We start from the raw sequence: 14069 nt of genomic DNA, 5'->3' as shown, positions 1-14069 counted from the left end.
ATAAAAACTAGAGATCTGTGTGACTCACCTCGTTAGCTTACAACGCAGAGAAGACGAGTTTTTGGGAAGCGTTACAATCAGAGACATTATGGCAAACCAGGTAACAAAGACACAACAACCAAATCTGTAACAGCTGTGGGGTCTTCTTACTGTACTGCACTGCTGATTTCACAAAGGTACTCAATTCAATTTTATTTATATAGCGCTTAATCAAAACAACAGTCGCCTCAAGGCGCTTTATATTTCACAGTAGTACAATAATACATACAGAGAAAAACCCAACAATCATATGAGCCCCTATGAGCAGCACTTTGGCGACAGTGGGAAGGAAAAACTCCCTTTTAACAGGAAGAAACCTCCAGCAGAACCAGGCTCAGGGAGGGGCGGGGCATCTGCTGTGATTGGTTGGGGTGAGAGAAGGAAGACAGGATAGACGAAAAGTATTAAGTTCAGAGTACTCTAAAATGGTGAGTGATGTTAAAGTCCCACATTTTCGGTATCCCCTTTTTCAAAAGCAAAAAGATACAGTAGAAAACATAAACTTTGCATCAGTAGAAGATAAGATAAGACTTTATTGATCCCACAACGGGGAAATTTTTGCGTCACCTCAGCTCAGGTACAGATATCAGAAGAAAATACAAAAATACAAATAAGTACAATCAGTGAAAAAAGTAAGATAATACACTATATACAATGGTAGCACACACAGTATGTGATTATGGATATGGTTGGAAATATGGAAGACATAAACTATATAGCTTGACATAACTATTGTACCACTACTATTCCTATTTCTAGACATGTACACACTAAATATACATATGTATACATATACATACATATATACCTGCACATGTCCATACACATGGACATATTAAGATCCAATATTAAGTCCTGTGTTCTGTCAAGTGTGATAAAATAAAGTTTTCCTCTCAGAGTTTGTTGTTTTACTGTAAACGGTGCTGCTCTGGTTCTGTCTGCAGGTGCAGGTCTGACATCTGTGACTTAGAGACTAAAAAGTTGCTGTACTCCATTCCAACGAGTAAAAATCAGTAGTAATATGAAGTACGCAGCCCTGTTACATTAAAGCACAGAGTTCTCACAAGAGATCCAAGGCTGTCTCCAAAAGGTGCAAACCACCTCTAATTACTCAGAGTTTCCTGTAGCCTCCTCACAGCCGCGTCTTCCAGCTCCTCCTTGGGGATCCTTGCACTCTCGAAAGCCAGGAAAGAAGAAGCAATTCCACTGGTGTGTCTTCGGGTCTATCCCTGGCGGATGCATCCAAAGAACTTCCAAAGAGAGCCGTATTCAGACTCCAGCAGTGTCTTCATATGATGGGCAAGAAGAGCAGCTCTGCTCCTTCTGACTGCTGAACTCTACAAACGAGTCCAGCCTTGGAATAGAATTAGTTTGCCGTTTGTGTGACTTTTGGTTGCTATCCACGGCTCATTAACCCGTTTAAACCGATGGGAGTGCCACCATAGCTTGCCCATACTAAGAAATTCCTGCTGTATTTGGTTCATTGTTGGCTGGCTTGTGGAATTGCTATGGGTTTGTCACTCTGGCAACCAAGCACAGACCACCCAAATCCTCATGTGGCTTTTGGATGAATATGTCGGCTGTTGGTCACGCCCCTTTTGTTATCTGGGACAGAAACTGTGCAACAAAAGAAAACGTGTAATCCTAAAGCCAACATGTGGGCCCAACCAGATACATATTCATTAATTCATTAAGGTCAATGAGTTAATGAGCACAGCTGTACCTGAACCTGGCACACTGAGTGTAGCTGCACAGCTTCTCTGTAAAAGGACTGGATGCCTCTGTCGGTGCACTCCTGTAGCTGATTGTGCATCATCACTCAGGATGATTCAGCGCCTTAAAAGCCAATGTGCAGATATAAAAGCCTAGAGCAACTTCACTCTACCTGAAATTGTACAGTGAGCGGTGGGAAGGTGCCTCACTTTCCGGCTGCTCAGGCTAAATTACACAGTCCACCTCTATTCGCCTGCTGGTGCTTGTTGCCTCAGCGCTTGCCTCTTGGAACAAAATACTAAAATCTACTGGCAGATATATGGGCCAGTAATCTTTTCCTGAGTGTTTTCAGAGAGTGTGTTTGTGTTTGGTAAGTACACTCTAGTTTTTATGTACTCCCAATAGCTTCCAGTAAGCTTAGAAAGCAACTCTCCATCCGCTGCCAGGACGCTGATGAGTTTCATAGCTTCTTCCTTTGCTGGAAAACCACAACCTTCGCCTCTGGCTTTGGGGCCGTGGATCAATCTGGCCTGTGCTGTCAGAATGAAACAGTTTGAACTCCGTGAAGTCTGAATTCAACAAAGAGCAGATCGTTTGTGCTTTTCTGTAAGACTTTGTTCTCACAAAAGGTTGGTGCAAATCCAATTAATCTGTCAGTCTAAGACAAAGCATCACCATTTTTCATGTTGTGATTATATTTAACCTCTTAACATTCAGCAGGGTCGGACATCTTTGGGCTTTCCTGTTCCAACCGGCTAAAACTTAACATTTACCCAAACCCTGCCTCTGACCTGGACCCCGGATAGATTGCTGGTGATCTGGTGGAGGTTAAGTCTGACTTTTCCAAGATATTCCATGTTTTTAAAAAAAGATCTTAATTATGTTACATGAAAAAATGAAAAATTCGGGAGAGGAAATCGTGGAGTCTTTGGCCCATTATGAAAAGAAGTTGTTCATCTTTTTAAAGTTACCTGGTGTTAAATTCTGATTACGTGTTTGATATTATGCTTAGTTACAGAGGAGTAACTCTCTGAACTGTAAATGAGTGTGTTGGACCTGTTTTCTGCTATTGTGCTCTGTCTCTCCTCTAAAATGAGCTCTTGGTAACAGATGAGCAACCTGCCAAAGAAATTCTGGGTTACTCCTCGAATCAGGAGCCTCTGACTCAGCCAGAACATCTTGGAGCTGTTTTAGGATCAGGTTTGTGCTGACGTATCTGCATTCGCCCTCAGACCCTTCACTTTTTTCAATCGACAATAAAATAGAGCAGAAAACCCAAATGATGCAACGAAGCAGTCAGCAGGATGGGAATCGCAGGGTTTCGGCTGTGCAGGGAAGTTTTTTCTTCACATCTCTGGTTTGTTTTATAACAAGGTGAGCCCAGGTCTGGACTTGGAGCTGAAAGCATGATTTACTGTCCAAACTATCACCACTATTTATCAGGTGACACTGTGGAAACCAACACATCAACACAACACAACGTGGCATGTGAGGAATCTCAAATCAGCTCCTGCTGGACCGACTCTGATTTACATAAAACTTTAGGCCTAAGACAGCTGGGATCGGCTTCACCACCCCCACAAACACAACACTGTGACAAGGATGAGAAGAATGGATGGATGCTGGCTAAAAGCTGTCAAAATGACAGATTTGTTTAGATGATATGAAAGACGAGTAAAAGTGTCCAGCTTTTATCTTTCATTTTTTTTCAGATATTTTCGTTTTCTCAAATTCGGTCACTGAACCATTTTTCTAAAATTTCACAGCAATCATTTTTGTTATGCAAACTTCAAAAGCATAAAAGTTTAAAACTAAAAACTAGCAAATCTGAGATGGTGGAGGAAATGTTGTAAAAATGAGCTGATTTTAGATGGAGTGGCTCATTTGTCTCAACACAACATTTGTAAAAAGTGCTGTGCTACAGTTTCAGTGTTGTGTTTCGTGTTGGTTACTGGGACTCTCATGTTGTACTAGTTGTCATTATTATTGTTGCAGATGTGTTATATTAGCAGCTTTGTGCATGTGTGTTGGGAACAGTGGTGGTGACTGGGAAGGGCAGATCCCCAGTTTACCCTTGTTGCTTCACATAAATACCATACCATACCATACCATACCAACTTTATTTCTAAAGCACTTTAACATAAAACCAGAGTTTCACAAAGTGCTGTACATGTTAATAGCATACGTAAAGAAAATTAAAATGAGATACGATAAAATAAATAGATACAATAAATTGAAACATGTTAAAACAAATTGAGTCAACCCCTCTAATCAATGCCAAAGGCTTCAGCGAATAAATATGTTTTAAGAAGACTTTTAAATTCGGAGAGAGAAGAGGCCTGCCTAACATGCAAGGGCAGATCATTCCACAACTTTGGAGCAGCTACAGCAAAAGCACGATCACCTTTAAGTTTATACTTAGTTTTCGGTACCTTAAGGAGTTGCTGATTGGCGGACCTAAGGGAACGGGCAGGTGTATATGGTTGTAGTAGCTCCGAGAGGTAGGGGGGGGCCAGGCCATTAAGAGATTTAAAAGCAAATAAGAGAATTTTAAAAACAATCCTAAAATGTACAGGTAGCCAGTGGAGTGAAATTAAAATAGGGGTAATGTGCTCAAACTTTTTTGTTCCAGTTAAAAGACGTGCTGCAGCATTTTGCACAACCTGCAGGCGCCTAATGGACGCATCACTAACCCCAAAATAAAGTGCGTTACAATAATCCAGCCTAGAAGTAACAAAGGCATGGATTACTGTCTGAAAATGCTGTTTCGATAAGATAGGCTTTATTTTGGCTAATTCCCTCAAATGAAAAAAGCTAGATCTTACAACAGCTCTGACCTGGCTTTCAAGTTTAAGATTTGCCTCTATTTTAACTCCCAGATTAGTGATGACTGGTTTAACATACTGTGCCAGTGAACCAAGATCTATAATAGTGGCCTCAGAAGCGCCACCAAAAACCACCACTTCTGTTTTCTGTTCATTAAAATGTAAAAGGTTCAAAGCCATCCAAGTCCTTATTTCATCAAGGCATCTGAGCAGCGGGTCTACTGAGAAGCCATTTATCTTTTTAAGTGGGAAATAAATCTGGGAGTCATCGGCGTAGCAGTGGAAAGAAATCCCATGTTTCCTGAAAATAGACCCAAGGGGTAGGAGATATAGAGAGAAAAGAAGCGGGCCTAAAACTGAACCCTGTGGAACCCCACATTGAAGAGAAGCAACAGAGGATACAAACTCCCCGAGTTTCACAGAGAAAGTTCGCTCTGCCAAATAGGATCTGAGCCACTGCAGTGCGGTACTCCGCATACCCACCAACTGCTCTAAACGGGAAATTAAAATATTATGATCCACTGTATCAAAAGCAGCAGTTAAATCTAACAGCACAATAATAACACAGTCACCTGAGTCATTTGCCAAAAACACATCATTAAAAACTCTTAAAAGGGCAGATTCAGTACTATGTAAAGCTTTAAAACCAGATTGGAAAACTTCTAAAATACCGTGTTCTTCTAGGAAGGACATTAATTGCTTGTAAACTACCTTTTCAAGAATCTTTGAGATAAAAGGCAGTTTGGAAATAGGTCTGTAATTCGCAATAATATCAGGATCAAGAGCAGGTTTTTTGAGTAGAGGCTGAATCACTGCATGTTTGAGATTGACAGGTACAACACCAGAGGACAGACTACTATTTACAATGGATTGTACAGCTGATGCTATAGTGAGAAAAACCTCTTTGAAAAATCGAGGAGGGAGAGCATCATAAGGGGAACCTGAGGGCTTCATGTGAGCAACCAACTCCTGCAGGCAGAGCATGGAAACTGGCTCGAACCTGTCAAAGACAGCAGAGCTAGGGACAGGGGTAGAAGGGTCGGGAACGGACTGGGAAGTCTGTGCTTTGACAGATAGCACTTTATCAATAAAAAAGTGTAGGAAGTTTTCACAAATTTCCTGAGAAGACTCGACAGAAGACTGTGGAGCATGAAGGACCATATCAATAGTCTTAAATAAGACATGAGGCTTACGACAATTTGCCTGAATAATAGTAGCGAAATGTTTCCTCTTAGCATCTTTTACAGTTTTCTGGTAAGAATTCCAGTAATCTTGTAACATTTGGTATGACACCTGAAGTTGATCCTTCTTCCATTTACGTTCAGCTCTCCTGCACTTTCTTCTGGCAGCCCGGGTGTCTTCATTCAGCCAGGGTTCAGATTTGGCTTTAACTTGCTTAAGCTTAAAGGGGGCCACTGAATCTAAAGCAGTTTGGCAGACAGAATAAAACCACGTACTCAGCTCTTCTGTATCATTGCATATGAAATCAGGAAGGCCGCCGTTCTGATTAAAAACAATAGAAAACTGTCCAGCAGAGAAAGGGTTAAAAATACGACAGCTCCTAGCAGCAACAGGAGGAAGATTAACTTTAGTACAAGGAAGGAAAACCTCAAACAGGACAGGCCTATGGTCTGACCATACAACATCACAAACCTCTAAGTTAGAGACAGGTAAATTGTGAGTTAAAACAAGATCCAACGTGTGCCCATATTTTTGTGTAGGCACAGACACAGGTTGCACAAGATCAAAAGAGTCAATAAGATTTAAAAAGTCCTTTGCCATTGGCTTGTCAGGGCAGCACACATGAATATTGAAGTCCCCAATAATAAGAACATGATCATATTTTGGCATAATTTCAGCCAACAGATCAGAAAAGTCATTTAAGAAGTTCTTATTGTATTTTGGGGGTCTGTAAACCACAGCACAGAGCACTGTGTGAGACCGACCTAGCTCAAACATGCTCAGTTCAAAGCTACTAGGTGAGGTTAATAATGGCAGTGGTTTACATTTATACTGCTTCTTAAAAACAACCGCTAGTCCTCCTCCTCTGCCTGATATTCGAGGAGAGTTTAAGAAGCAGCAGTCATCAGGTAAGAGATCTGTAAAAGCGCTGGACTCACCGGCCCTCAACCATGTCTCAGTTATACAGAGGAAATCCAGTCCTTGGGTTGTAAATAAATCCCTTAAAATAAAAGTTTTATTACTCAGCGATCTAGTGTTCACCAATCCAAACCTGGTGGAGGTCAGCGTGTTCGTGGCTGACAGCGAGACCCGACGCAGCGGCCGCAGGTTCTGTAGGTTCGCACCGTGCTGACGAGGATGGGAAATCTTTCGTGGCTGGGACATCTGATCCGAGCCAACAACGGGCACCAGCCAGGCATCGATGGGCTCCAGAGAGCACGGAGAAAAGGCATGACAAGGTACCGATCCACGTTCGTTCCAAAGAGCCGGAGAAGAGCGCACCAAGTACGCCTTAAGTTTCACGAGTAGACCGCTACGTTTGCCCCGGCGTCTGAAACGCTTTCGCCGTGAGGCTGGGGCCGGGGTCCGACAGAGGCTAGCTGGTATCCCAGACAGGAATGGAGGTAACGCCTTATGTCCATTATAAGTTGTATTGGTAAGATCACTGGCAACTAGTCGGAGGTCCAAAAGTTTTTGGCGATTGTACATTAAAAGAGAGTTGACTCTAGCAATAAAAAACAACATAAGCAAACACAACAGAGGAAGAGCCAGACGGCGAGCCACACACACTGGCGCCATCTTGAAACTCCAAAAAAGTTTCCAGAGATACCCAGAGATTAAATGTAGTTCTGGTTCATTTCATATTTACACTGCCATAAAACCAGTTCACGCACGTTTGGTTGTACTTGGAGTTCATCAGGGCTCTGATTGGGTTCAAACTCTTGGCCATACGATGACGACCACCAACGTAAGAACTGGATGTTAAGTCTTTGTGCTCGATGTCTCGTTTGTCTTGTAAGTCAGGTTTGTAAACTGAAGCATATTTGTCCCTGGTTCAGCTTCTTTTTGAGGAAATGCATCACTACAAACCACATTAGATGGTTCCCTCTATTTAAAGGTCTCCGTATGGTCCTGTGTTGATGGTCCTTAGGTGCTACACAGGACTTTCCATACTCAGGCCTACAAGTTGTAGCAGCGTCCCATTACACTGGTCAACAAGCATTGTGCTACTGGGACTCCTTCGCCTGCACTTTGATAGATTTCACCTGCTAACTCCAGATCTGAAAGCCATTTTCATCGAACACGTCCTGTTTTTCTGTTACGACCTTCCAAACATTAGACAGCGAGGATGAAACAGTGATGCGTTTCAGCATTTAAAAAAATAATTTGGTCTCCAGAAAAGTGAAGCCATAACTAAGGCTGTTAGTTTTTACAGTGAACTGCTGCTTAAAGATGAGTCCAAAGGAAACCAGCAGCGATGGGAAGCATTCGTACAGGTTTTCCAGAATTTTCTTGGCAGCCACAGAGAATTTTGCCGAGCTTGTGAATAACATGCTGAAAGCAGGAAATAGTCCCACAACATCACTGAAGATGCCCGCTTTACGTTCTCATAGCAACTTCTTTCCAACAAATCTGAAAATGTCGGCGATGAGCACAGGGAAAGATTTCCACGAGATATAAAAGTGACGGAAACCAACATCAGGGAAAATTTAATCAGAGGCAGCTACTGTTGTTTCTCGCAAAGAGACACGAACGTGCAGAACAAGTGCAAAAGCAAACAGTTTTGAGCACGACGACATCTTTTTATTTGAGCCAAGCTGACAGAAATATGTGTTAACGAGTCTCTGGTGTTGGTAAAAAACCTGATGAAGAGCTGGTCTGAGGATTCTTTTAACCAAGTCGAGAATCTTCAGAATAAACGGTGAGCTACTCTCGCTCACGTTTGTGTGGTCGATTGTCCTTCAGCTGAGCTTCTGCCGCGGTGAGAGAGGTCATTATATTAAAACAGTGTTTAAAAATGCAAACTGAACCCAATCATGTTCTCATAAATCATCACATGTAAACCAGCAACTTGGTATTCAGAGCACATTTTAATAAACACCCTGTTGTGAGACGATTACACGGCGATCATAAAGTCATGCCTGCATGTAGCAATAAACACAGATTTGACTGACTGATCCTTCTTCATATTCAGTCCACAGACCAGCACGAGACAAATAATCCTCTCACCATAAATGTGTTCCTTACAGAGAAACTGAATTCACTTGAAATCGTCTGTAACATTATTATGTTAAGTTCTTAAGAGATCAAAGCGCGAATGTGCGTAAAAACCTGGTGTGAAAAACACAAGTTTCATAGGACACACTGTCAAACTGAGCATCAGCTTTGCTTTGTTCAGCTTTTGGAACAAAGTAGACTCACCGATCATATCGGGGCCTTTGGCGTTGAGTCTGAGAAAGCGACTTCCCATCGGGACCTCCAGCACCGTCTTCAGAGCTGCAGGTGGAAAAAAGATCAGAAAGGTTTCGGTTAAACTGACAACACAACAACCGTCACTGAGCAGAGAGGCGGACACATCCAAACACCTGCAGAGGAAACGTTTTGTCTTTGTCTGCCTTCTCATGTTTTGGGTTTTATGTTTTTTACCGTAAAAGTAGTCCAGCCTCGCTTGAAAACTTCTCACATACTGACACTTGATGAGCATCAGACTGGATCCCCTTCAGCATCTTTTTTCAGGAACGAGGCTGCTACAGTCCGACAGGACTCGCTCAACACTGACAATATCTGATCAAAACTTTAGAGAATCCTGGAGGCAGAGCATCAGGTGAGGAGCTTCATGCATTCATGTTGGAAATGTTTGGGGAAGTGGAACGACCATTCAGAGGAACGACACGAACTGCTGGACCACCGTGTGCTGGCACAGAGCATCGTCGCTCAGTCTTGGACCATTCGCCAGATGTGCCTCCCTGTGAATTCTTCCAGATCCTGAAAATCAAGTTGAAGGATCACCAACACAATTCTGCAGCCACACCAAGGAAAACTGGTTGGAAAACGCAGCAACACCAAAGTTACTGCAACTGTGTTGTCTTTGAAATGGTTGCTTTGAAGAAGCGGACCAGGTCTGTGACCTGTGCCCAGTGGTGAGTTGTGATCTTTAAAATGTCTTTGCATCAAGACGGCGACAAAACAGCAATAAGAGAAAGTCAGCCTGCTATTAGTCGCCGACTGAATGGGATCAAGTTGGCTATCGTATGCAATCCTGTAATAATACAGCAATGTTTCTTTTTCTGTGACAGATCTCAGTTAATCTGTTCCAGAAACACAAACTCCTCCACAAAGTTGCTGCAGGACGGTGATTTAACTGCAAAATGACACGAGCCCTCAGGGACATTGCTTTTACGCAGGCATATAGGCAGAATACAATCAGTTCTGTTACGTCCACTACTGGAGGAGATGCTTTGTAGACGAGTTGTGGTCATCAGTGCAGACTGCCTCAGTTCACAACCACCAGGCCGGGTCCTGTTCCTTGGTTGATCTGATATCCTCGTGTCGGTGTTGTTCCCACATCATCTTAATAAATGTTGTTCCAGGTTCAACATTGCAAGTGACCAATCACATTGTTGTGACGTCATACTTTTGCAAGCCAAGCGAATCATTCATTTATGAAATTCCAGTGTTGCAAGAACAATATGCAACACTGGCTGTAGCTCAGGTGGCAGAGCAGGTCAGCCACTAATCAGAAGGTCGGTGGTTCGATCCCAGGCTGCATCCTGGCTGCATGCCAAATATCCTTGGGCAAGATACTAACCCCACGTTTGCCTACTGGTGGTGGTCAGAGGGCCCGGTGGCGCCAGTGTCCGGCAGCCTCGCCTCTGTCAGTGCGCCCCAGGGCAGCTGTGGCTACAATGTAGCTGCCATCACCAGTGTGTGAATGTGTGTGTGAATGGGTGGATGACTGAATGTAGTGTAAAGCGCTTTGGGGTCCTATGGACTAGAAAAGCGCTATACAAATGCAGGCCATTTACCATAATGCTTACCGTTTATTAAAGAACAGCATCAGAATTCAAATTGCTGGATCGGCGGACAGAGGCGGCTTCTCGCAAGTTAAGTAGTTTTTTTTTTTACGACGCTTTTTTCCGAAGTCGCAAAAGTATGACATCACAACAATGTGATTGGTCACTTGCAATGTTGAACCTGGAACAACATTTATAATGATGATGTGGGACACGGGGCTATCAGATCGTGCTCTGTTCCTAGTCTTGTGCGTTCACTCATGTCCCAGGTTAAAAGAATACAACCATACCAACCACCACCTTGTGGGAGAAGTTTGAAAGATGTTTGACATGTAGGTTTTTCTTTAAATCAAACCATAAAGTTTTTGCTAATCATAACCATATTCAAAGTGTGTTTGCCTCTGAAGAGTCACAACATCCATCCATCCATGTGTTAAAAGTGACATGAAATGAGAGACTTAAAAAAACAAAGAAAAAGTGTTGGAGGTCTGAAAAGCCTCCACACTGCTGACCCTTTCCTGTTAGCTTCCTCCATCCTCTTTAACCGGTGCAGAGGTGCTGAAAGGTGGAGCAGAAACCACTGAACAATATAGAACTGAATTGCACAGATTGGCCTTGATTGGCCTATTGTCACCGAGACCCGATCCAGCTTTCTCAGACAGGATCACATATTCATTCACATACTGGACCAGACATCACTGGTAAGAAGGGAGTACAAATAGAGAATAATAGAGTATTTCTTCAGCCACCATGATTATGCATGTAATAATAATTTTTTACTCTTTTCTACATCTACTCAAAAAAAAAGAAGCGGGGAGGTAAGATATGAAAGTGTGGATTTGTAAATCTGTTAAACCGTAAAACAGCAGAAGGACATTTTATACTCAAACATCCTTAAAGGCAGCGCCAGACGGGATTCGTTGAAAGACCACAGGTGCTGACACTCGAGCTCAACAGCAGACGCCGGACTTCAGAGCGGGGTGTGATGGTGGAGAGAGTGGACAACATCTGAAGGAGCTATCTGAATCCCATCAGGCTGGAGAGGCAGCAGCGTGTAACGTTCATTATTCTTCCAACAGAGTGGAGTAAATGTCCCTGACTCGAGTCCACTAACTCGTCTCTCGCCTGTCAGCGTCCAATAAAGTCACAACACCTTCATTAGAGCCAAATCTTCAGCACAGAGCTTCCTTAAAAAAGGTGGAAATCTGTTGATTTGAAGGTTCACTCGTGTTCCAATCTTGCTGAGTCGACGCTCACGCTGCTTCTCGTTATCCTGCTCATGAATTTGCTTGGTAAGAAGTTAACATCAGCAGCAGCCAAAGGTGCTCCTCGTCCTGCAAAACAGCTGCTGGTGCAGCTGCCAGCACAATCCAGATATCACTACTTCACAGTTAAAGATTTGGGGCAGCAGATATTATATATGTAGGTGGTGGCTGGGTGGTGGTGGTGGTCACAAGGGGGCATTTAAACCTCTTCAACATCTTGCCAGATTGTGTCCTGGATGTTAATCAGTGTAGGTGTTACCTTGTTAAGCCGCCCCAAGGTGAAAATGAAAGTCCATTAATGGAGCTTGTTTAGCAGCATTAATTGGCAGCTCTCAGTTATTACACGCGTTAGCTGGACGAAGGAGAAACTCGCCTTCAGCTCCCTGTTTGTGGTGAAGGCTGACGTGAGGAGACCACCACACCGCAGCGCTGTCCTGCCTGCTGCTTTACAGCTGCACAGAAGCAGCGATCTCCTCCGCGGCTCTAAATAACGTCCACGTGTGTGCTGTTAAATGTCACCTCGCTAACTAGTCAGTCACACGCCTCTCCTGTGCAGGTCGCAGCGTGCAGGAACAACAAAATACTGAAAGCATTCGCTGCTGTGAAACACTTTGTGAGGTTTCATGGTAGACGAGTTTGTCCCACGGCGGGTAAGCGAGGAGGCGTGGGCACGAAGCGACACCTCCACAGACAAACGCAGACTTAATTCCATTTTCTATATTTTATAAACGTCAGTTTCTCCTCCAGCGACAAACGAGAGCCGAGCTCAATTAACACGCTGTGGCTGTGAGCCGCTGGGCTTTACCCCAAACATAATTATACTTGGAAAACTGCATCTGCCTTTAAATTTATGGAAGCTATGGAATAAGTTCAGCTGCAGCCATTTGCAGTTTTTTCCCCTTGAACTCTAAAATAGAGATTAAACATAAAGCCAGGTTGTTTTTATGTTTTTTAAGCAACCTTCGAAATAAATTATGAAATGAAACATAGATAAACAGCTCATTTCACACGAGGCCGTCGACTCTGTAAACTGAGGCTTTAGGGAATACTGCTGCAAATTCATATTCCAAATGCAATGACTGATAAACAGCGGGGTCATGAATAATGGATGAGGAGGAACAAAGGTGATACTCGCGCGTCTGTAAATAAACTCGCTCTCACTAAGGTAGGCATAAATGTGCGTGATTGGTTAACCTTATCGGCTCTCTTCTTCTGGGACATTAGAGCCGAGGGCAGGAGACAAAGCACGGGAGACGGAAACTTACAAACTGGATGGAAAACAAATGAGTCTGACAGGTAGAGTCCTTCCAGCCGGAAACTTTGATTGTTGTGTGAGAAGGCTTTACAGGTTCCCCACTGGCCTGGGATAACAAGGGCGCCGAGCCAGTGTCAGAGACGCAGAGCACGTATTCACGGGACCTGAAGTCAGACGTACTTGTGCAGTCGCTTATGATGTGAAACCCAGGAAAGGTGTCCTGGAACCACAAACACACCTAGTGTTTATTCTAAGACAGGTCACATGATAGCTGACGAATTCTTGGATGGAGCGATAATATATCACATGAAAAATGCTCCAAAAGCCTCCAACAGCACCTGCACCTGTCAGTCAAAGAGGCCCCGCCCCTAATAAGCCTTAGACTTCATAACACCCCGCACAGGCGTTATGAAGGAGAAATGACACACAGACACCAAACAGTTTGTCTCAGGCTGTAAACGTTTATTTCTGCTGTAAAGTTTTAACGTGGGAGTCTATGGGGACTGACTCACTGCTGCCCCTGCTGGACGTTACAGGAACTGCAGGTTTGGGAGCTTCATTTTTTAGCTGCGGACCAATGAAATATAGATTTTTAATATTTTCATATTCACTTTATGTCAGATGTTTCCAACATTCGTCAAACCAAAACCAGTGATTTTATTTAATGCTGTGTTTGTGTGTAAATCTTGTATAAACGAGGTGTTTTGAGTTTTCCTAAATGCAGTTGACGTTCGGTGCTGCAAATTACTTCATCATGATAACAAGTTCATGGTTTTAAATTTGACCCTCCTGCACATAAACTGTATACCTGTCTGTGAAATCTGAATCCAAAAAGAAAAACATGAGACTTCATGAAGAACAGATGCTTTATGATTTTAATCATCCGTCTGTCGTGCCTTATCCGCACATGCTTTTGCTAATATAGTTTAGAACCATAGGTATTGATTCGTAACGGTAATAGAGCCACGTTCAGCAAACATCCGCAGTGCCGAAGGAT

The 14069-nt window shown here is 43.2% G+C and overlaps 1 protein-coding gene across 2 annotated transcripts in view; it reads right to left on the bottom strand.

Annotated features, from left to right (window-relative positions):
• adamtsl3 (ADAMTS-like 3) overlaps positions 1 to 14069 on the bottom strand; it is a 198561-nt gene that overhangs the window by 57959 nt on the left and 126533 nt on the right. For both annotated transcript variants that reach the window (XM_085400428.1, XM_085400502.1), the window contains exon 8: positions 8961 to 9035. In XM_085400428.1, coding sequence (XP_085256554.1) covers positions 8961 to 9035 — 75 coding nt within the window. The remainder of the gene's footprint in view (positions 1 to 8960; positions 9036 to 14069) is intronic.

This window comes from Rhamphochromis longiceps, linkage group LG1, assembly GCF_057381845.1.
Source record: "Rhamphochromis longiceps isolate RC_006_pf linkage group LG1, R_longiceps_female_GT1.1, whole genome shotgun sequence".
Taxonomy (NCBI): Eukaryota; Metazoa; Chordata; class Actinopteri; order Cichliformes; family Cichlidae; genus Rhamphochromis; species Rhamphochromis longiceps.
The sequence above is the reverse complement of the archived record's forward strand: the minus strand, read 5'-3'. Positions and strand labels throughout refer to the sequence as shown.